The sequence below is a fragment of the Alnus glutinosa genome, chromosome 10 (genome assembly GCF_958979055.1).
Source record: "Alnus glutinosa chromosome 10, dhAlnGlut1.1, whole genome shotgun sequence".
Lineage (NCBI taxonomy): Eukaryota > Viridiplantae > Streptophyta > Magnoliopsida > Fagales > Betulaceae > Alnus > Alnus glutinosa.
The window spans coordinates 3,288,235-3,312,901 of record NC_084895.1 but is presented as its reverse complement, the minus strand read 5'-3'; the positions used below and the strand labels follow the sequence as shown (position 1 = coordinate 3,312,901).

Below are 24,667 nucleotides of genomic sequence, written 5' to 3'. Positions count from 1 at the left end.
AATCTGCAACAACGAAAATCAATAAGAAAATATTGCCTTTGTAAAAGAAAAAAGAAAAAAACGGAATAGGGTTACATAGATCGGCCATTGGAGACAAGAGGGCTTTAGCAAGCTTTGGCCTCTTCTTTCTTGATCTTTGCTGAAAACTCATACTCTTCCCTTCGTCTTCTTCTTCTAATTTCTGTGTCTCTCTCACGGAGTCACTGATTAGCTCTCTCTCTCTCTCTCTCTCTCTCTCTCTCAGATTCGTTCTCTCTCACTCAATCTGGTGTGCGAGCAACGGGAGAACGGAGAAGGAGATAAGAAGAAGAAACAAAGAAAAGGAAAAAAGAAAAGAGAAATAAAAAGAAAATGGGAGAGGCGTCAAGACTCAGGTTAAGGGAATAAGGGCCTAAGGGGAGAAAGTATCTCCCAAAACAATCCACAGCCACACGTGGCTGTGGATAAGACCAAGCATGGTCTTATTTTATTATTAGCTTCACTCTTTTTTAAATTACAATTTTGCCTCATCTTATTTTATATCACTACAATTTTATATCCATTCTCATTTTTTTTTAAAAAAAAAAAAGGAAAAGAAAAGTTAATCGTGTCTGGCGGGTCACCCGACCTGCTAGACCGAGTTAAACGGGTAGATCCGTTTATGACCCAAACCCGTTTAAGGTAGACCCAAACCCACTAATTTCGTGTCGGGTTGTCAGGTCGTGTCAAAATTGTCAGCCCTAATTTGAGTACTAAAATGTATTATTTTCCATCATTTGAAGATTTATATAATTGTAAGTTTAGTTATAATGAAACAGGATGCTTTGTATTTCAAAATAAATTGAGGAAACTATTTAACGATTCAGATTTTAATTATTTTATTGTATGTAATAGTGTATATGGCACCATGTTATTTGAAAATTTTAAAAATTATGACAATATATTCCTTATGTAACAAAATATACATCGTTAAATACATAAAATGTAATCTTGACTATGAAATAGTTTCTTCCCATTAATTTCAGTTTCTAAAGGCACTCAAAGATAAATTTTCTTACCAATTGTTCATCATTTGAAACATCTCTCCTCTATCTCATTTCCTAGGGAGTGAAAAAAGATAACGAAGACCTTAAAATGTTTTACGGAAAAATTTCCTTAACCCCTGGCACTTTAATCATATTGTAATTACTTTTCTAAATTTAATTTTTTTTTAATTTAGTGTATTTATCTTTTAATTTTCTTTTTCAATTTCAACCTTCTGTTAAATCCTAACAGATTGGTGTCAAAATTCTCAAAATACCCATACTTTTTAGGAATTTAAATTTAAAGAATTCTCAATTTAGTGTATTTATCTTTTAATTTTTTTTTTGTTTCAATTTCACTCTTCCATTAAATTTTAACGGATTGATGTCAAAATACCCATACTTTTTAAGAAAAAAAGAATGTAAGGATTTAAGCGTTGGTCAGGTCAGAATTTAACGTAATTTGTAAAATACTCACACCTGAATCTTAAAAAAAAATTTGTATAAACGATTATTTTAAAAAATTTAATAGAATTTAACGAAAAATTCTAGTGAATGGGTGAAATTAAAAAAAAAAAAAAAATTGAAAGATGAATATACTAAATTGAATTTTTTTTAAAATTTAGGAAAATAATTACAAAAACAACGACAATTGATTGGGTACGGTAAATGAACTTTCGCCAATGTTTCATTACCAAAAAAAAAAAGAAAGAAAGAAAAAAAATTTGTTAAAAAAACTCTAGAGCTGATCTTGCCGAGTTGCCAAGGGAGGCATCTGATCAACGAGAGGAGACACTACCGGAGCTGCAACCAGCGACTTTCGACACAGCGGGCAAGAAGGACGGAGCCTTAACCAAGGGTTGACGCACTTGAGATGGAAGAGATGGCCGCAACCAGGTAGCAACTGAAGCACGTCAGTTTCTTTGTAATCCGCCAAGCAGATGGAGCAGCAAGAAGCAACGCTAGCTAAGCTGCTTTTCTTGAGATTGTATTGGGAGTAAAGGAGCTTCGGGAAGCTATGGAGAGTTGCTTCGTCCAGGCCGCCGTCTAACTCAATGGCGACAAAGTTTTGGTCAGTGTTTTGTGGGGAAGTAGTATTGTTTTGATTATGAGATGGGTTGTTGTTGTTGGGGGTGCAGAGATAGGAAGCAATGGTTAAGAATAAAGATATTAGAATAACGCTAAGAGGGAATCCGACTGCAAAAATAAGACCATTTTTGTTATGATCCATGGTATCACTGGATTTCCTAGCTAGCTACTGTTGTTCTTGTGAATGTGGAGAAGGCTAGGGAAGGAAATCTTTGTCTTTTTTCTGTATAGATCGATCAAACATTTTGTAGTTAATTAAGTACATTTGATGTTTCTTATTTATGATGTTTTTTAATGCTTAATTGGAACAATAAAATATTTTCTTGACAAGTTTATTTTTCAGACAAGATTGCCTGGAAGGAAAGTAAGGAAATATATTTAAAAAAAGAGTAAAAACAGCTACTATCAAGAAGGATTAGGAGAATAAAGTAGGTGATCTGGCAATGCTAACGATGGTTAATTTGTCCTACTTTAGTCATATAACTTGTTGGAGTCCTTAACTACAACATGACAAACGACGTACGTACTTGTCCTCAAGCCTATCGCCCTAAACCCGATTATATTTGGCTTAATTATGTAAAAGGAACAAATATTTCGGTTTTTGGTGAGGTGTTACCCGTTATCCAATCGGTTTTTAAGATTTAAGAAGTTAATTATCAAAATCATTTACAAAGGTTCGCACTGTGTTATTAAATAATTTCTTCATTTCTTTTTCGTTAAGTTTTTAAAGGATTTTAAAATTGTTGAGTCACATGTCTATGATACCCTTTATATCTAATAAAAAGAATACACGCATCCAAACTGTTCATACAGTTACCACACACGTCGAACGTCTTGTTTAATGTTAAATCACCACTTCTCCTCATCGTCACAGTCACTACCTTACCGCTCTTTCGCCAGCCATCCATTAGGCCCACCGTTCTCTTCAAGGTTGCGATCGTATCTGCTCTTATTCCTGTCACCTTCTTGTAGCTGTTGTTGGTAAAGACGATTGTTGTTTAGAGAAAAGGTGTGAAAAAAAAAAAAAAAAGAAGAAAAAAGAAAAAGAAAAGAAAAGCCCATAAAAGAGGCCAAAGTTGCCCACATTGTTTGGGCAATTTGTTGGCCCATTACTTGTATTTGGCCTTTGTGGTATTGTTTCAAATCCGGGCCCATTTCAACTCATTGTAGGCTTCTTATTTTGGCCCATATTATTTTGGCATTTGTGGTATTCTTTAAAACCTATGCCCATTTTAGCCTATAGTGGGCTCCTTTTTCTTTAGCCCATTATGTATTTAGCCTTCGAGATATTATTTGAAACCTCGCTACCTAGGCTCATTTAGCCCACAATTGGCTTGAAGAATAAGAAGATGAAAACGAAGAAGAAGAAGAAGCAACATTTAGCCCACAGTTAGCTTGAAGAAGAAGATGAAGGGTCCGTTTGGGTTTGCGATTTCAAAAAGTACGATTTAAAATAACGATTTTAAAATGTGCGATTTGAAAAAAATGATTTTTAAAAACGCAGTTAAGCGTTTGGCAAAATCACAGTTTAGCCTTTAAAATCGCGAATTTACCTTTTAAAATTCTGCGTTTTCAAAAAAGCACCATCTTATCTGCGATTTGAACAAGCAGATTTTCTGCGTTTTCAAATCGCAATTTTTAAAAACGCAGTTCCCAAACGATCTATGTTCTGCGATTTGGTTTAAAATCGCACTTATTGTCTACGAAATCGCAATCCCAAACACACTCGAAGAAGAAGGAAGACGAAAACTGTTCTCCAAACTGAGTTATATCCGACCCAACATTAAAAAAAAAAAAAAAAAAAGAAAAAATCAAACTTAAGATTTCAGAATCTTTCACCTTGAGTTTGCAGGAGGATGTTAGAGAATATATTAATACCATAAATTACGGTACTCTCCATATATTGGAGGATTTGATTTAATCCTCATTAATTGTAATTGAATATAATCAAATCAGAATTGAATATATTCTCTCTACATACCATTTTATATTCTCTTTATATTCCTATAAATAGGAATCATTTGTATTGTAAATTATTTTCTTTTAATTTTATGTTTTCTTTCATTTAAAAGATTTGCAAAAATACCAAGAGTCATAGGTTAAGTCCGTAATGCCCAACTTGCTAAGGAATTGATGAAACATGTCTTGGTCCAAGGCTTTGAATCAGAAATCTTGATTCCATTTGTTAGACCATCAAATTAGATATCTTGGTTCCGTTCTCGCATCTTGTGCGCAAATTACACTTACATATATATGATTCTTTCATACTTTAACCATTTGAATTAGAAATCTTGGTTATGTCTCTTAACCCTCGGAATCAGAAATTAATTTCGGTTCCGTCCCTGCATCGAACTTGTGCACAAATTACACATACATATGACTCATTCATACTTTAATCCTATGAATTAAAAATCTTCGTTATGTCTCCTATTCATCTGAATTAAAAATCTTAATTCTATCCCTACATTGGTCTTTTGTACACGCACATATGATTTATTCATACTTCAACCCCTGGATCAAAAATTTTGGTTTAGTCTCTTAGCCCTTTAAATTAAAATTTTTGATTCCGTCCTTGCATCTTGTGTGCAAATTACACGTTACATATTATCTAATTCTAATGATTTTCTTTTGACTATATCTCTCTTATAGGTTTTGGATTTGAGACCGGAAATAACGATGTGATTCAAGTGTCAAGGCAAGAGTACGAGAGTTGCACTGCATGCAACCCCATTAAGGTCTTGAACATTGGTCCGGCTATTTTACCATTGACGGAGAAAGGTGTCTACTATTTCATCAGCAACTTCTCAAACTACTGTGCTCTAGGGCTGAAGATTTCCGTTAAGGTGCACAATTGCCCCAAGCGATCTCAACCGATTCCGTCGCCGTCACTTTCGCTGCTTCTTGCCCCTCCATCTTCATCGCCTGCGCCGTCTCCACGTACGAGAGGGGGATCTAACCCTCCAGTGCCATCCCCTAATGGCTATCCTCCTGAAGCCGGGGCTCCCTCTAAGAAGTCTATTGCATCGACGCTGAGCAAGTTCCGTGTGGGTTCTTTTGAAAACTTCTTTGGCTGGGGTTTTCAATTGTGTTTGGTATTATTTGCCATTCTAGGATGATCTACAACTTTTACTTTGCATTGGGGCACTTACTTGAAATTTGAATTTTTAGGTCGTGATGATCACTTGTTATTCATTCCACTTTTACTCCTAGAATCAGATCAGAAATTTGGAACTACGAATTGAAGATCTCTTTTTCAATAAATTTACCTTAAATTTTCTATGTTTACCCCGGAAGCAATGAAATGAACTGGAGAGGAGTAGGTTCTTTTAAAAATAAGGATAAAATTGTTATTTTACATTTTTATTTTTGGACAGCTTTGCCCTTCTAGTGTTTGGGATTCTTAATGAATTTTTAGTTGGGTCTTATGGCTTTTATGATGTAATCTTTAGTTTTATTTGTCCATGTTTTCCTTCTTACCCGCAATTGCTAGTGTAGAACCCTTCGACTTTTAGGCCATCTTATTTTTGAGTGCTGCTTATGAAACCTTTGTATTTATTTATTTTTTGTTGAATTTTTAATAAATTTTAACTTATTAAAAAATGAAAAACTTCACTTACCACTATTAATTTAGACATTACTTACAAGAAGTCAAAGTGACCAGAATTACAAGAATTCAAAAGTTACAACCTTTAATCTTTCATTACTTTTGCAATCACTTCATTAAACTTTAAAAAAATATCAATTTAGCAGATTTATATTTCAATTTTGTTTTTCAATTTCACTTCTCCATTAAAATTTTCCGTTTAATTTTGGCTTCTTTCACAAAACCCATTTCTCAACCACATTTACTTGCAAATTAAACCGAAAATGATCCAACTAGTGAAAAACAATCACCTTAATTATTTTAAGTGAATGCCAACGGCTCACCACATTTTCTTTCATTTTTATTTTTTGTTTTCTTTCCTTTCACCAACCTTTGAATCTTTGAGTACTTTTTTTATTTTATTTTATTTTTTTATTTTGAATAAAAATCTTTGAGTACTTGGGGATAGTAAAATACACAACTTGCATCCAAGCCCCCAAGAAGGTTGGGAGCTCCCCACATTTTTATTCAGACCGTTGAGCAGAGACCAAGGGATCCGTGGCCACTAGGCATGCACTGCTACACTATTATAATTTGGTCTCTAATAATTTAAACCACTTCATATATATAATTTTCTTGTATAATTGTAATAGACATTGCTTATATTTATTAAATTGTATTTGTAATTTTTTTTTATCATCATTTTAACTGGCTATTAAAATGTCATACTCGACATTAATTAGTGACTAAAGATCGTACACAAAAAAGAGACGCAGGTCCCAAATGAGAGTTTCATAAAAAGGCCTTTGGCTTTGTTTGACAACCAATACCAAAATTTTCAATTTTATTTTCACATTTTTAAAAAACAATCAATATCAAAATATTTAAACTTTCTTTTTCTCTTTCTTTCTTTTTTTTTTTTTTTTTTTTTTTTTTTTCACTTTTTATATCATGTCAATAATTTTTTTTATTACTATTCAAATAAAAAAATCTACTACAATACAAAACTTTTTCACTTTTCTACACAAATTCTTTTTACTTATGTTGGAAAAATATCCCGACCTACCAGAACGGGCCGAGCCCAGCAACAATTATCACAGGGACCGGATCAATTGGGCCCGTCAACATCCAAGCCCAATAAGTTCATAATAATCAACTACCGAGTCCAACTCATCCAGAGTCGGTAAAATACCGACTCCTCGATTATTGTGGCGATCCGGAATCGGTTAAAAACCGACTCTCTGATTATTGCGGCATGCACACCACGATTCGGAATCTCAACAAGCCCTCTAACCTTGGCACGTGGCCCGGGAAAAAAGGAGCTGCTCTCGCCACTCCGCCTATAAATACCCCCATTAATGCACAAGTATTGAAATCGATTCTTTGTGATTAAAAAGATATACATACTCAAGAAAATACTGACTTAGGCATTAGAGTAGGATTGTTGGGCTTCCCCGATGCAGCTTCCTTTTTTGCTTGTTATGGGCTCTTGAAGATTAACATATCACCAAATCAGAATCTGTTCTAACACTTTATATCATATTTATATATCACTTTTTATCAACTCAAAAATTATTTTTTCACTATACTCTCATGTTCCCTCTATTGCCAAACAAACCCAAAAGAGTGCCAAAAAAAACTGAGCAGTGAGCTAAGATGGAGAAGGGGCGGACGTGGGTGAAAGCTGGGTTGCGAGCTCAGTTGGATCAGGTGCGGGCGCGTGGAAATTGGATATGTGAGCTCAGGTCAAGGATAGATTTGGTGCGGCGTTTGTAAAATCGGGTCTGTGAGCTCAAGTCACGTGTTAGAATCAAGAAGTCAGAGACTTAATACAAAATATTACAAAATAATATAAAATTGTATTGGGAAATAAATTAACATCTGATTTAGTCTATGAATGACACGTGTTCACAACATAATCGAATGTTGAGATCAGACCAACAAAGAAGGTATATATTTAGAATATATTCAAACACTTGCCATCGCCTTCAGTAGTCCGTAATCTTCCAAATATTAAAATGTATTTTTTATTCTTTGTTTGAATAATAAATGGTTTTGGACAAAATTGCTTCCTTAAGATATTTTATAAGTAATTTGATATTTAATTGTGTATATATATATATATATATAAATTTTTAATGGTTAAAGGAGGAAACAGCATGATAGGTGCTGGGAGGAAAGGAACGTCCGGTTACGTACCTCTGTGCCTCATTTTTAAAACACTCAAAACTGTGGCAGTTAGGCAACGGGAAGAAAGTTTAAAAGCAGACACTTTACTTGCTGCCACCGATTAGCTAGGAAGAAGATCTTTATGTGAAGCTGCTGCAGTAGTTCTGGTTAAGTGTTATGATTATTACACAATAAAATGTATACAATTTTTACACAGCACATTCATATGGAGTGAGATTTATGTGGTGGGGATTTGATTCTTGTACAACACTAATACAACAACTGTACAACAACCCCTCACATGAGGGTGGACCCCAGTATGTGGGACCCACCCTCATGTGAGGGATTGTTGTCTAGTTGTTGTATTGGTGTTGTAAATCTAACATTTTCCTATGTGGTGGGTCTCATTCACATGGATCTCACCTCATGTGAGTGTGTTATGTAAAAGTTGTGTAGATTTATTGTGTACATATCATTTCTCATTGGTTAATAGGGAGGTGATTCTTGTAGAGAAATGTCTCTTGCATAACAGTTGTGCAATTGTTGTGCAAGAGACAAGAGACATAGAGTGGGTCCCACGTGGGACCCATGTGGTGGGACCCATCCATGTCTCTTGAATCTTGTACAACAATTGCACAACTGTTGTGTAAGAATCATGTCTCAATTCTTGTACAACTCTTTTTACAATCATTTTTACACAACTTTCACACAATCATGATCTATTGGGTCTACCATGCATGGATCCCACCAATATACCTCGATTATGTGGAAATAATCATTTTTTGGTTAATAAACCCATCTGTTTAGTATAGAAAATAAATAAAATTAAAAAAAGAGTGCATTCAGTTTTGTTCTTTTTATCATTCATCTTTGATGCACTTATTTATTTATTTATTTTTGGATTAGATGATTGATTGTAAGGGTTTGTTTGGTTTCGCGATTTTAGTTAGTGCAATTTAAAAATAACGATTTGAAAGTGTTTGACAAAATCGCAATTTGACTTTTAAAATCGCAGTTTAGCTATTAAAATTGTGCGTTTCAACAATTACAAACAATTCATTTTCAGTTTTTTAGTTTAATAATCACACTTTTATCTACGAAATTGCAATGTAAAACGCGCACTAATAGAATTAAGGATCAGAAGGTAAAATTCAATGATACTTTTGCATTACAACAGAGAAATCAACTTTGACATGTCTTTGTTTTGAGCAAAAACAATGCTATTTATTTCATATATAATAATCTCGCAATACTGATGTGTTGTTGAATAAATTAAAATGTGGTTTATTATGGTACACTTCGAACAATATAATTTAATACTGTGACAATTTACTATTTTGGCCAAGTGGTGGTTGCTCCAAAAGTGTTTTTCTCCTGAGAAAATTATCCGTAATTAATTAAAAGAGAATAATTTAATATATCTTAACACTTTTATAGAATAAAAACTATATTATATATATATTGGAGACAATCTAATATGATGGAAGGAAGATAAAATAAAGTAGTTTTTGACGTTTAAGAAATAAGTGACTGGAACTAGCTAGCTAACAGATCCATAGTTGTGGTCAGTGGTTTTGACCAACATGTATATGATAGATATATTTTTGGAGAAACTACAATTATTTTCCTTGAATTAATATTAAATTTGTAATATCTCTCAAATGTAAATGTTTGAAATATTCCTTAATTCAATCTACTGTTGGGTTGACAATATCTCACTTTTATCAAGATTTTCTCTTAAACCGTAACAGATGGAGTATAATGGTCTCTTAAACCATGAGAGGTTTTTTTTTTTTTTTTTTTTTTTTTTTTTTAAATTACGGTATAATGGTAATTAATAAATTAAGGGTATAAATTTTGCATCACTTGTGAGTCTTGTGATTCCTCTTGGTGTTTGACTTAATATAATTTTTTACGGAGGAGAAACATTGTCGTTCCAATAATAAAATAGAAGAGATATTGCAAAAATTAAAAGATCGAGAGACATTACAAATAGGGTTATGGTAGATTGAGGAGGAATGCATTTAGTTATATATATATATATATATATATATATATATATATATATATATATATATTGTATTGGTGGAAAGTAAAAGATTAGACTTCACACTCAAGCATTATCATTGACTAATGACTATGCTATTGAAGAATTTGCACAACACGAGTACATCGATCGAAGTTGTATTTCCAGCGTGGAAAGTGGCATCCTTACAGGCCGGCAAAATAGGTACCGACACGACCTGTGGAGACTTGCGACCCGTTTAAGTTAGATTCAAACACGACCCGTTTATCTTAACGGGTTAGGGCTCTAAACACGACATGACAATTTCACGGGTCATCCGACACGACCCATGAAACCTATTTAGCATAATGAGTCGGATCGGGTCGACATGACCCGTTTGACCCGTTTTGACTTCTAAGACTCAAATGAACTGCAACTTTATCATTCATGGCAAAAAAAGAAAGCTGGACTACCATTTTGCAAGGAACAGGGTTGTAAATGAGATCAATATTGCAATAGAGAAGGAAAAAAAAAAATAATAATGAAACACAAAATCTTCGATGAAATGACAAAAAAATGAAGTGTTCTTCACAAAAGACTATTAAATTAAAAACAAAAATATCAAATCGGCAACAACGAAAATCAATAAGAAAATATTGCTTTTGTAAAAGAAAAAAGAAAAAAAAACGGAATAGGATTACATAGATCGGCCATTGGAGACGAGAGGGCTTTAGCAAGCTTCGGCCTCTTCTTTCTTGATCTTTGCTGAAAACCCATACTCTTCCCTTCTTCTTCTTCTTCTTCTTCTAATTTCTGTGTCTCTCTCACGGAGTCACTGATCAACTCTCTCTCTCTCTCAGATCCGTTCTCTCTCACTCAATCTGGTGTGCGCGCGACGGGAGAACGGAGAAGGAGATAAGAAGAAGAAACAAAGAAAAGGAAAAAAGAAAAGAGAAATAAAAAGAAAAGGGGAGAGGCGTCAGGACTCAGGTTAAGGGAATAAGGGCCTAAGGGGAGAAAGTATCTTCCAAAACAATCCACAGCCACACATGGCTGTGGATAAGACCAAGCATGGTCTTATTTTATTATTAGCTTCACTCTTTTTTAAATTACAATTTTGCCTCATCTTATTTTATATCACTACAATTTTATATCCATTCTCATTTTTTTTTAAAAAAGAAAAAAAGAAAAGTTAATTGTGTCTGGCGGGTCACCCGACCTGCTAGACCGAGTTAAACGGGTAGATCCGTTTATGACCCAAACCCGTTTAAGGTAGACCCAAACCCACTAGTTTCGTGTCGAGTTGTCGGGTCGTGTCAAAATTGTCAGTCCTAATTTGAGTACTAAAATGTATTATTTTCCATCATTTGAAGATTTATATAATTGTAAGTTTAGTTATAATGAAACAGGATGCTCTGTATTTCAAAATAAACTGAGGAAACTATTTAATGATTCATATTTTAATTATTTTATTTATGTAATAGTGTATATGGCACCATGTTATTTGAAAATTTTAAAAATTATGACAATATATTCCTTATGTAACAAAATATACATAGTTAAATACATAAAATGTAATCTTGACTATGAAATAGTTTCTTCCCTTTAATTTCAGTTTCTAAAGGCACTCATAGATGAATTTTCTTTACGAATTGTTCATCATTTGAAACATCTTTCCTCTATCTCATTTCCTAGGGAGTGAAAAAAGATAACGAAGACCTTAAAATGTTTTACGGAAAAATTTCCTTAACCCCTGGCACATTAATCATATTGTAATTGCTTTTCTAAATTTAAATTTTTTTTTTAATTTAGTGTATTTATCTTTTAATTTTCTTTTTCAATTTCAACCTTCCATTAAATCCTAACAGATTGGTGTCAAAAGTCTCAAAATACCCATACTTTTTAGGAATTTAAATTTAAAAAATTCTCAATTTAGTGTATTTATCTTTTAATTTTAATTTTAATTTTTTTTTTTGTTTCAATTTCACTCTTCCATTAAATTCTAACGGATTGATGTCAAAATTTTCAAAATAGCCATACTTTTTAAGAAAAAAAAAATTGTAAGGATTTAAGCGTTGGTCAAGTCAGAATTTAACGTAATTTGTAAAATACTCACACCTGAATCTTAAAAAAATTTTGTATAAACGATTATTTTAAAAATTTTAATAGAATTTAACGAAAAATTCTAATGAAGGGGTGAAATTAAAAAAAATAAAAATTGAAAAATAAATATACTAAATTGAAAGTTTTTTAAAATTTAAAAAATAATTACAAAAACAACAACAATTGATTGGGTACGGTAAATGAACTTTCACCAATGTTTCATTACCAAAAAAAAAAGAAAGAAAGAAAAAAAATTTGTAAAAAAAACTCTAGAGCTGATCTTGCCGAGTTGCCAAGGGAGGCATCTGATCAACGAGAGGAGACACTACCGGAGCTGCAACCAGCGACTTTCGACACAGCGGGCAAGAAGGACGGAGCCTTAACCAAGGGTTGACGCACTTGAGATGGAAGAGATGGCCGCAACCAGGTAGCAACTGAAGCACGTCAGTTTCTTTGTAATCCGCCAAGCAGATGGAGCAGCAAGAAGCAACGCTAGCTGAGCTGCTTTTCTTGAGATTGTATTGGGAGTAAAGGAGCTTCGGGAAGCTATGGAGAGTTGCTTCGTCCAGGCCGCCGTCTAACTCAATGGCGACAAAGTTTTGGTCAGTGTTTTGTGGGGAAGTAGTATTGTTTTGATTATGAGATGGGTTGTTGTTGTTGGGGGTGCAGAGATAGGAAGCAATGGTTAAGAATAAAGATATTAGAATAACGCTAAGAGGGAATCCGACTGCAAAAATAAGACCATTTTTGTTATGATCCATGGTATCACTGGATTTCCTAGCTAGCTACTGTTGTTCTTGTGAATGTGGAGAAGGCTAGGGAAGGAAATCTTTGTCTTTTTTCTGTATAGATCGATCAAACATTTTGTAGTTAATTAAGTACATTTGATGTTTCTTATTTATGATGTTTTTTAATGCTTAATTGGAACAATAAAATATTTTCTTGACAAGTTTATTTTTCAGACAAGATTGCCTGGAAGGAAAGTAAGGAAATATATTTAAAAAAAGAGTAAAAACAGCTACTATCAAGAAGGATTAGGAGAATAAAGTAGGTGATCTGGCAATGCTAACGATGGTTAATTTGTCCTACTTTAGTCATATAACTTGTTGGAGTCCTTAACTACAACATGACAAACGACGTACGTACTTGTCCTCAAGCCTATCGCCCTAAACCCGATTATATTTGGCTTAATTATGTAAAAGGAACAAATATTTCGGTTTTTGGTGAGGTGTTACCCGTTATCCAATCGGTTTTTAAGATTTAAGAAGTTAATTATCAAAATCATTTACAAAGGTTCGCACTGTGTTATTAAATAATTTCTTCATTTCTTTTTCGTTAAGTTTTTAAAGGATTTTAAAATTGTTGAGTCACATGTCTATGATACCCTTTATATCTAATAAAAAGAATACACGCATCCAAACTGTTCATACAGTTACCACACACGTCGAACGTCTTGTTTAATGTTAAATCACCACTTCTCCTCATCGTCACAGTCACTACCTTACCGCTCTTTCGCCAGCCATCCATTAGGCCCACCGTTCTCTTCAAGGTTGCGATCGTATCTGCTCTTATTCCTGTCACCTTCTTGTAGCTGTTGTTGGTAAAGACGATTGTTGTTTAGAGAAAAGGTGTGAAAAAAAAAAAAAAAAGAAGAAAAAAGAAAAAGAAAAGAAAAGCCCATAAAAGAGGCCAAAGTTGCCCACATTGTTTGGGCAATTTGTTGGCCCATTACTTGTATTTGGCCTTTGTGGTATTGTTTCAAATCCGGGCCCATTTCAACTCATTGTAGGCTTCTTATTTTGGCCCATATTATTTTGGCATTTGTGGTATTCTTTAAAACCTATGCCCATTTTAGCCTATAGTGGGCTCCTTTTTCTTTAGCCCATTATGTATTTAGCCTTCGAGATATTATTTGAAACCTCGCTACCTAGGCTCATTTAGCCCACAATTGGCTTGAAGAATAAGAAGATGAAAACGAAGAAGAAGAAGAAGCAACATTTAGCCCACAGTTAGCTTGAAGAAGAAGATGAAGGGTCCGTTTGAGTTTGCGATTTCAAAAAGTACGATTTAAAATAACGATTTTAAAATGTGCGATTTGAAAAAAATGATTTTTAAAAACGCAGTTAAGCGTTTGGCAAAATCACAGTTTAGCCTTTAAAATCGCGAATTTACCTTTTAAAATTCTGCGTTTTCAAAAAAGCACCATCTTATCTGCGATTTGAACAAGCAGATTTTCTGCGTTTTCAAATCGCAATTTTTAAAAACGCAGTTCACAAACGATCTATGTTCTGCGATTTGGTTTAAAATCGCACTTATTGTCTACGAAATCGCAATCCCAAACACACTCGAAGAAGAAGGAAGACGAAAACTGTTCTCCAAACTGAGTTATATCCGACCCAAAATTAAAAAAAAAAAAAAAAAAAAAAAAAAATCAAACTTAAGATTTCAGAATCTTTCACCTTGAGTTTGCAGGAGGATGTTAGAGAATATATTAATACCATAAATTACGGTACTCTCCATATATTGGAGGATTTGATTTAATCCTCATTAATTGTAATTGAATATAATCAAATCAGAATTGAATATATTCTCTCTACATACCATTTTATATTCTCTTTATATTCCTATAAATAGGAATCATTTGTATTGTAAATTATTTTCTTTTAATTTTATGTTTTCTTTCATTTAAAAGATTTGCAAAAATACCAAGAGTCATAGGTTAAGTCCGTAATGCCCAACTTGCTAAGGAATTGATGAAACATGTCTTGGTCCAAGGCTTTGAATCAGAAATCTTGATTCCATTTGTTAGACCATCAAATTAGATATCTTGGTTCCGTTCTCGCATCTTGTGCGCAAATTACACTTACATATATATGATTCTTTCATACTTTAACCATTTGAATTAGAAATCTTGGTTATGTCTCTTAACCCTCGGAATCAGAAATTAATTTCGGTTCCGTCCCTGCATCGAACTTGTGCACAAATTACACATACATATGACTCATTCATACTTTAATCCTATGAATTAAAAATCTTCGTTATGTCTCCTATTCATCTGAATTAAAAATCTTAATTCTATCCCTACATTGGTCTTTTGTACACGCACATATGATTTATTCATACTTCAACCCCTGGATCAAAAATTTTGGTTTAGTCTCTTAGCCCTTTAAATTAAAATTTTTGATTCCGTCCTTGCATCTTGTGTGCAAATTACACGTTACATATTATCTAATTCTAATGATTTTCTTTTGACTATATCTCTCTTATAGGTTTTGGATTTGAGACCGGAAATAACGATGTGATTCAAGTGTCAAGGCAAGAGTACGAGAGTTGCACTGCATGCAACCCCATTAAGGTCTTGAACATTGGTCCGGCTATTTTACCATTGACGGAGAAAGGTGTCTACTATTTCATCAGCAACTTCTCAAACTACAGTGCTCTAGGGCTGAAGATTTCCGTTAAGGTGCACAATTGCCCCAAGCGATCTCAACCGATTCCGTCGCCGTCACTTTCGCTGCTTCTTGCCCCTCCATCTTCATCGCCTGCGCCGTCTCCACGTACGAGAGGGGGATCTAACCCTCCAGTGCCATCCCCTAATGGCTATCCTCCTGAAGCCGGGGCTCCCTCTAAGAAGTCTATTGCATCGACGCTGAGCAAGTTCCGTGTGGGTTCTTTTGAAAACTTCTTTGGCTGGGGTTTTCAATTGTGTTTGGTATTATTTGCCATTCTAGGATGATCTACAACTTTTACTTTGCATTGGGGCACTTACTTGAAATTTGAATTTTTAGGTCGTGATGATCACTTGTTATTCATTCCACTTTTACTCCTAGAATCAGATCAGAAATTTGGAACTACGAATTGAAGATCTCTTTTTCAATAAATTTACCTTAAATTTTCTATGTTTACCCCGGAAGCAATGAAATGAACTGGAGAGGAGTAGGTTCTTTTAAAAATAAGGATAAAATTGTTATTTTACATTTTTATTTTTGGACAGCTTTGCCCTTCTAGTGTTTGGGATTCTTAATGAATTTTTAGTTGGGTCTTATGGCTTTTATGATGTAATCTTTAGTTTTATTTGTCCATGTTTTCCTTCTTACCCGCAATTGCTAGTGTAGAACCCTTCGACTTTTAGGCCATCTTATTTTTGAGTGCTGCTTATGAAACCTTTGTATTTATTTATTTTTTGTTGAATTTTTAATAAATTTTAACTTATTAAAAAATGAAAAACTTCACTTACCACTATTAATTTAGACATTACTTACAAGAAGTCAAAGTGACCAGAATTACAAGAATTCAAAAGTTACAACCTTTAATCTTTCATTACTTTTGCAATCACTTCATTAAACTTTAAAAAAATATCAATTTAGCAGATTTATATTTCAATTTTGTTTTTCAATTTCACTTCTCCATTAAAATTTTCCGTTTAATTTTGGCTTCTTTCACAAAACCCATTTCTCAACCACATTTACTTGCAAATTAAACCGAAAATGATCCAACTAGTGAAAAACAATCACCTTAATTATTTTAAGTGAATGCCAACGGCTCACCACATTTTCTTTCATTTTTATTTTTTGTTTTCTTTCCTTTCACCAACCTTTGAATCTTTGAGTACTTTTTTTATTTTATTTTATTTTTTTATTTTGAATAAAAATCTTTGAGTACTTGGGGATAGTAAAATACACAACTTGCATCCAAGCCCCCAAGAAGGTTGGGAGCTCCCCACATTTTTATTCAGACCGTTGAGCAGAGACCAAGGGATCCGTGGCCACTAGGCATGCACTGCTACACTATTATAATTTGGTCTCTAATAATTTAAACCACTTCATATATATAATTTTCTTGTATAATTGTAATAGACATTGCTTATATTTATTAAATTGTATTTGTAATTTTTTTTTATCATCATTTTAACTGGCTATTAAAATGTCATACTCGACATTAATTAGTGACTAAAGATCGTACACAAAAAAGAGACGCAGGTCCCAAATGAGAGTTTCATAAAAAGGCCTTTGGCTTTGTTTGACAACCAATACCAAAATTTTCAATTTTATTTTCACATTTTTAAAAAACAATCAATATCAAAATATTTAAACTTTCTTTTTCTCTTTCTTTCTTTTTTTTTTTTTTTTTTTTTTTTTTTTTCACTTTTTATATCATGTCAATAATTTTTTTTATTACTATTCAAATAAAAAAATCTACTACAATACAAAACTTTTTCACTTTTCTACACAAATTCTTTTTACTTATGTTGGAAAAATATCCCGACCTACCAGAACGGGCCGAGCCCAGCAACAATTATCACAGGGACCGGATCAATTGGGCCCGTCAACATCCAAGCCCAATAAGTTCATAATAATCAACTACCGAGTCCAACTCATCCAGAGTCGGTAAAATACCGACTCCTCGATTATTGTGGCGATCCGGAATCGGTTAAAAACCGACTCTCTGATTATTGCGGCATGCACACCACGATTCGGAATCTCAACAAGCCCTCTAACCTTGGCACGTGGCCCGGGAAAAAAGGAGCTGCTCTCGCCACTCCGCCTATAAATACCCCCATTAATGCACAAGTATTGAAATCGATTCTTTGTGATTAAAAAGATATACATACTCAAGAAAATACTGACTTAGGCATTAGAGTAGGATTGTTGGGCTTCCCCGATGCAGCTTCCTTTTTTGCTTGTTATGGGCTCTTGAAGATTAACATATCACCAAATCAGAATCTGTTCTAACACTTTATATCATATTTATATATCACTTTTTATCAACTCAAAAATTATTTTTTCACTATACTCTCATGTTCCCTCTATTGCCAAACAAACCCAAAAGAGTGCCAAAAAAAACTGAGCAGTGAGCTAAGATGGAGAAGGGGCGGACGTGGGTGAAAGCTGGGTTGCGAGCTCAGTTGGATCAGGTGCGGGCGCGTGGAAATTGGATATGTGAGCTCAGGTCAAGGATAGATTTGGTGCGGCGTTTGTAAAATCGGGTCTGTGAGCTCAAGTCACGTGTTAGAATCAAGAAGTCAGAGACTTAATACAAAATATTACAAAATAATATAAAATTGTATTGGGAAATAAATTAACATCTGATTTAGTCTATGAATGACACGTGTTCACAACATAATCGAATGTTGAGATCAGACCAACAAAGAAGGTATATATTTAGAATATATTCAAACACTTGCCATCGCCTTCAGTAGTCCGTAATCTTCCAAATATTAAAATGTATTTTTTATTCTTTGTTTGAATAATAAATGGTTTTGGACAAAATTGCTTCCTTAAGATATTTTATAAGTAATTTGATATTTAATTGTGTATATATATATATATATATAAATTTTTAATGGTTAAAGGAGGAAACAGCATGATAGGTGCTGGGAGGAAAGGAACGTCCGGTTACGTACCTCTGTGCCTCATTTTTAAAACACTCAAAACTGTGGCAGTTAGGCAACGGGAAGAAAGTTTAAAAGCAGACACTTTACTTGCTGCCACCGATTAGCTAGGAAGAAGATCTTTATGTGAAGCTGCTGCAGTAGTTCTGGTTAAGTGTTATGATTATTACACAATAAAATGTATACAATTTTTACACAGCACATTCATATGGAGTGAGATTTATGTGGTGGGGATTTGATTCTTGTACAACACTAATACAACAACTGTACAACAACCCCTCACATGAGGGTGGACCCCAGTATGTGGGACCCACCCTCATGTGAGGGATTGTTGTCTAGTTGTTGTATTGGTGTTGTAAATCTAACATTTTCCTATGTGGTGGGTCTCATTCACATGGATCTCACCTCATGTGAGTGTGTTATGTAAAAGTTGTGTAGATTTATTGTGTACATATCATTTCTCATTGGTTAATAGGGAGGTGATTCTTGTAGAGAAATGTCTCTTGCATAACAGTTGTGCAATTGTTGTGCAAGAGACAAGAGACATAGAGTGGGTCCCACGTGGGACCCATGTGGTGGGACCCATCCATGTCTCTTGAATCTTGTACAACAATTGCACAACTGTTGTGTAAGAATCATGTCTCAATTCTTGTACAACTCTTTTTACAATCATTTTTACACAACTTTCACACAATCATGATCTATTGGGTCTACCATGCATGGATCCCACCAATATACCTCGATTATGTGGAAATAATCATTTTTTGGTTAATAAACCCATCTGTTTAGTATAGAAAATAAATAAAATTAAAAAAAGAGTGCATTCAGTTTTGTTCTTTTTATCATTCATCTTTGATGCACTTATTTATTTATTTATTTTTGGATTAGATGATTGATTGTAAGGGTTTGTTTGGTTTCGCGATTTTAGTTAGTGCAATTTAAAAATAACGATTTGAAAGTGTTTGACAAAATCGCAATTTGACTTTTAAAATCGCAGTTTAGCTATTAAAATTGTGCGTTTCAACAATTACAAACAATTCATTTTCAGTTTTTTAGTTTAATAATCACACTTTTATCTACGAAATTGCAATGTAAAACGCGCACTAATAGAATTAAGGATCAGAAGGTAAAATTCAATGATACTTTTGCATTACAACAGAGAAATCAACTTTGACATGTCTTTGTTTTGAGCAAAAACAATGCTATTTATTTCATATATAATAATCTCGCAATACTGATGTGTTGTTGAATAAATTAAAATGTGGTTTATTATGGTACACTTCGAACAATATAATTTAATACTGTGACAATTTACTATTTTGGCCAAGTGGTGGTTGCTCCAAAAGTGTTTTTCTCCTGAGAAAATTATCCGTAATTAATTAAAAGAGAATAATTTAATATATCTTAACACTTTTATAGAATAAAAACTATATTATATATATATTGGAGACAATCTAATATGATGGAAGGAAGATAAAATAAAGTAGTTTTTGACGTTTAAGAAATAAGTGACTGGAACTAGCTAGCTAACAGATCCATAGTTGTGGTCAGTGGTTTTGACCAACATGTATATGATAGATATATTTTTGGAGAAACTACAATTATTTTCCTTGAATTAATATTAAATTTGTAATATCTCTCAAATGTAAATGTTTGAAATATTCCTTAATTCAATCTACTGTTGGGTTGACAATATCTCACTTTTATCAAGATTTTCTCTTAAACCGTAACAGATGGAGTATAATGGTCTCTTAAACCATGAGAGGTTTTTTTTTTTTTTTTTTTTTTTTTTTTTTAAATTACGGTATAATGGTAATTAATAAATTAAGGGTATAAATTTTGCATCACTTGTGAGTCTTGTGATTCCTCTTGGTGTTTGACTTAATATAATTTTTTACGGAGGAGAAACATTGTCGTTCCAATAATAAAATAGAAGAGATATTGCAAAAATTAAAAGATCGAGAGACATTACAAATAGGGTTATGGTAGATTGAGGAGGAATGCATTTAGTTATATATATATATATATATATATATATATATATATATATATATATATATATATATTGTATTGGTGGAAAGTAAAAGATTAGACTTCACACTCAAGCATTATCATTGACTAATGACTATGCTATTGAAGAATTTGCACAACACGAGTACATCGATCGAAGTTGTATTTCCAGCGTGGAAAGTGGCATCCTTACAGGCCGGCAAAATAGGTACCGACACGACCTGTGGAGACTTGCGACCCGTTTAAGTTAGATTCAAACACGACCCGTTTATCTTAACGGGTTAGGGCTCTAAACACGACATGACAATTTCACGGGTCATCCGACACGACCCATGAAACCTATTTAGCATAATGAGTCGGATCGGGTCGACATGACCCGTTTGACCCGTTTTGACTTCTAAGACTCAAATGAACTGCAACTTTATCATTCATGGCAAAAAAAGAAAGCTGGACTACCATTTTGCAAGGAACAGGGTTGTAAATGAGATCAATATTGCAATAGAGAAGGAAAAAAAAAAATAATAATGAAACACAAAATCTTCGATGAAATGACAAAAAAATGAAGTGTTCTTCACAAAAGACTATTAAATTAAAAACAAAAATATCAAATCGGCAACAACGAAAATCAATAAGAAAATATTGCTTTTGTAAAAGAAAAAAGAAAAAAAAACGGAATAGGATTACATAGATCGGCCATTGGAGACGAGAGGGCTTTAGCAAGCTTCGGCCTCTTCTTTCTTGATCTTTGCTGAAAACCCATACTCTTCCCTTCTTCTTCTTCTTCTTCTTCTAATTTCTGTGTCTCTCTCACGGAGTCACTGATCAACTCTCTCTCTCTCTCAGATCCGTTCTCTCTCACTCAATCTGGTGTGCGCGCGACGGGAGAACGGAGAAGGAGATAAGAAGAAGAAACAAAGAAAAGGAAAAAAGAAAAGAGAAATAAAAAGAAAAGGGGAGAGGCGTCAGGACTCAGGTTAAGGGAATAAGGGCCTAAGGGGAGAAAGTATCTTCCAAAACAATCCACAGCCACACATGGCTGTGGATAAGACCAAGCATGGTCTTATTTTATTATTAGCTTCACTCTTTTTTAAATTACAATTTTGCCTCATCTTATTTTATATCACTACAATTTTATATCCATTCTCATTTTTTTTTAAAAAAGAAAAAAAGAAAAGTTAATTGTGTCTGGCGGGTCACCCGACCTGCTAGACCGAGTTAAACGGGTAGATCCGTTTATGACCCAAACCCGTTTAAGGTAGACCCAAACCCACTAGTTTCGTGTCGAGTTGTCGGGTCGTGTCAAAATTGTCAGTCCTAATTTGAGTACTAAAATGTATTATTTTCCATCATTTGAAGATTTATATAATTGTAAGTTTAGTTATAATGAAACAGGATGCTCTGTATTTCAAAATAAACTGAGGAAACTATTTAATGATTCATATTTTAATTATTTTATTTATGTAATAGTGTATATGGCACCATGTTATTTGAAAATTTTAAAAATTATGACAATATATTCCTTATGTAACAAAATATACATAGTTAAATACATAAAATGTAATCTTGACTATGAAATAGTTTCTTCCCTTTAATTTCAGTTTCTAAAGGCACTCATAGATGAATTTTCTTTACGAATTGTTCATCATTTGAAACATCTTTCCTCTATCTCATTTCCTAGGGAGTGAAAAAAGATAACGAAGACCTTAAAATGTTTTACGGAAAAATTTCCTTAACCCCTGGCACATTAATCATATTGTAATTGCTTTTCTAAATTTAAATTTTTTTTTAATTTAGTGTATTTATCTTTTAATTTTCTTTTTCAATTTCAACCTTCCATTAAATCCTAACAGATTGGTGTCAAAAGTCTCAAAATACCCATACTTTTTAGGAATTTAAATTTAAAAAATTCTCAATTTAGTGTATTTATCTTTTAATTTTAATTTTAATTTTTTTTTTTTGTTTCAATTTCACTCTTCCATTAAATTCTAACGGATTGATGTCAAAATTTTCAAAATAGCCATACTTTTTAAGAAAAAAAAAATTGTAAGGATTTAAGCGTTGGTCAAGTCAGAATTTAACGTAATTTGTAAAATACTCACACCTGAATCTTAAAAAAATTTTGTATAAACGATTATTTTAAAAATTTTAATAGAATTTAACGAAAAATTCTAATGAAGGGGTGAAATTAAAAAAAATAAAAATTGAAAAATGAATATACTAAATTGAAAGTTTTTTAAAATTTAAAAAATAATTACAAAAACAACAACAATTGATTGGGTACGGTAAATGAACTTTCACCAATGTTTCATTACCAAAAAAAAAAGAAAGAAAGAAAAAAAATTTGTAAAAAAAACTCTAGAGCTGATCTTGCCGAGTTGCCAAGGGAGGCATCTGATCAACGAGAGGAGACACTACCGGAGCTGCAACCAGCGACTTTCGACACAGCGGGCAAGAAGGACGGAGCCTTAACCAAGGGTTGACGCACTTGAGATGGAAGAGATGGCCGCAACCAGGTAGCAACTGAAGCACGTCAGTTTCTTTGTAATCCGCCAAGCAGATGGAGCAGCAAGAAGCAACGCTAGCTGAGCTGCTTTTCTTGAGATTGTATTGGGAGTAAAGGAGCTTCGGGAAGCTATGGAGAGTTGCTTCGTCCAGGCCGCCGTCTAACTCAATGGCGACAAAGTTTTGGTCAGTGTTTTGTGGGGAAGTAGTATTGTTTTGATTATGAGATGGGTTGTTGTTGTTGGGGGTGCAGAGATAGGAAGCAATGGTTAAGAATAAAGATATTAGAATAACGCTAAGAGGGAATCCGACTGCAAAAATAAGACCATTTTTGTTATGATCCATGGTATCACTGGATTTCCTAGCTAGCTACTGTTGTTCTTGTGAATGTGGAGAAGGCTAGGGAAGGAAATCTTTGTCTTTTTTCTGTATAGATCGATCAAACATTTTGTAGTTAATTAATTTAGTACATTTGATGTTTCTTATTTATGATGTTTTTTAATGCTTAATTGGAACAATAAAATATTTTCTTGACAAGTTTATTTTTCAGACAAGATTGCCTGGAAGGAAAGTAAGGAAATATATTTAAAAAAAGAGTAAAAACAGCTACTATCAAGAAGGATTAGGAGAATAAAGTAGGTGATCTGGCAATGCTAACGATGGTTAATTTGTCCTACTTTAGTCATATAACTTGTTGGAGTCCTTAACTACAACATGACAAACGACGTACGTACTTGTCCTCAAGCCTATCGCCCTAAACCCGATTATATTTGGCTTAATTATGTAAAAGGAACAAATATTTCGGTTTTTGGTGAGGTGTTACCCGTTATCCAATCGGTTTTTAAGATTTAAGAAGTTAATTATCAAAATCATTTACAAAGGTTCGCACTGTGTTATTAAATAATTTCTTCATTTCTTTTTCGTTAAGTTTTTAAAGGATTTTAAAATTGTTGAGTCACATGTCTATGATACCCTTTATATCTAATAAAAAGAATACATGCATCCAAACTGTTCATACAGTTACCACACACGTCGAACGGCTTGTTTAGTGTTAAATCACCACTTTTCCTTACTGTCACAGTCACCATCTTACCACTCCTTCACCAGCCGTCCATCAGGCCCACCATTCTCTTCAAGGTTGCGATCGCATCTGCTCTTATTCCTGTCACCTTCTTGTAGCTGTTGTTGGTAAAGACGATTGTTGCCCCTATGGTTGTTGTTCAGAGAAAATGTGTGAAAAAAAAAAAAAAAAAAAGGAGAAAAAATCAAAAGAGGCAAAAAAAGAAAAAGAAAACAAAAAAAAAAGAAAGCCCATAAAAGAGGTCAAAGTTGCCCACATTGTCTTGGCCATTTGTTGGCCCATTACTTGTATTTGGCCTTTGTGGTATTGTTTCAAATTCGGGCCCATTTCAACCCATTGTTAGCTTCTTATTTTGGCTCATAGTTGGCCCATATTATTTTGGCATTTGTGGTATTCTTTAAAACCTATGCCCATTTTAGCTTATAGTGGGCTCCTTTTTCTTTGGCCCATAGATGGCCCATTATGTGTTTAGCCTTTGAGGTACTACCCGAAACCTTGCTACTTAGGCTCATTTAGCCCACAATTGGCTTGAAGAATAAGAAGATGAAAAAGAAGAAGAAGAAGAAACATTTAGCCCACAGTTAGCTTGAAGAAGAAGATGAAGAAGAAGAAGAAGGAAGACGAAAGCTATTTTCCAAACTAGGTTATAACCAACCCAACATTAATAAAAAAAAATAAATAAATAAAAATAAAATAAAATAAAATCAAACTCAAGATTTCAGAATCTTTCACC

General features: G+C 33.5%; 5 protein-coding genes across 5 annotated transcripts; 2 read left to right on the top strand and 3 right to left on the bottom strand.

Moving 5' to 3' along the window:
- Positions 1–1,596: 1,596 nt before the first annotated feature.
- On the bottom strand, positions 1,597–2,340 carry LOC133880508 (RING-H2 finger protein ATL70-like). The gene has a single exon (XM_062319455.1). It carries the CDS (start codon positions 2,230–2,232, stop codon positions 1,741–1,743), a length of 492 nt encoding a protein of 163 aa, XP_062175439.1. The 5' UTR covers positions 2,233–2,340; the 3' UTR covers positions 1,597–1,740.
- A 2,371-nt stretch (positions 2,341–4,711) lies between these two features.
- Positions 4,712–5,227, top strand: LOC133879877 (early nodulin-like protein 3; the record flags this gene model as incomplete). Its single annotated transcript, XM_062318680.1, has 1 exon — positions 4,712–5,227. A coding segment is annotated over one exon (495 nt), but the record flags the coding sequence as incomplete, so codon positions are not given.
- A 6,910-nt stretch (positions 5,228–12,137) lies between these two features.
- On the bottom strand, positions 12,138–12,819 carry LOC133880477 (RING-H2 finger protein ATL70-like). The gene has a single exon (XM_062319424.1). The coding sequence runs from the start codon at positions 12,709–12,711 to the stop codon at positions 12,220–12,222; it is 492 nt and encodes a 163-aa protein (XP_062175408.1). The 5' UTR covers positions 12,712–12,819; the 3' UTR covers positions 12,138–12,219.
- Positions 12,820–13,918: 1,099 nt separating this feature from the next.
- On the top strand, positions 13,919–15,686 carry LOC133879874 (early nodulin-like protein 3). Its single transcript, XM_062318674.1, has 2 exons — positions 13,919–13,958; positions 15,220–15,686. Exons 1-2 carry the CDS (start codon positions 13,919–13,921, stop codon positions 15,684–15,686), a joined length of 507 nt encoding a protein of 168 aa, XP_062174658.1.
- A 6,938-nt stretch (positions 15,687–22,624) lies between these two features.
- On the bottom strand, positions 22,625–23,306 carry LOC133880494 (RING-H2 finger protein ATL70-like). Its single transcript, XM_062319446.1, has one exon. The coding sequence runs from the start codon at positions 23,196–23,198 to the stop codon at positions 22,707–22,709; it is 492 nt and encodes a 163-aa protein (XP_062175430.1). The 5' UTR covers positions 23,199–23,306; the 3' UTR covers positions 22,625–22,706.
- Positions 23,307–24,667: the final 1,361 nt, after the last annotated feature.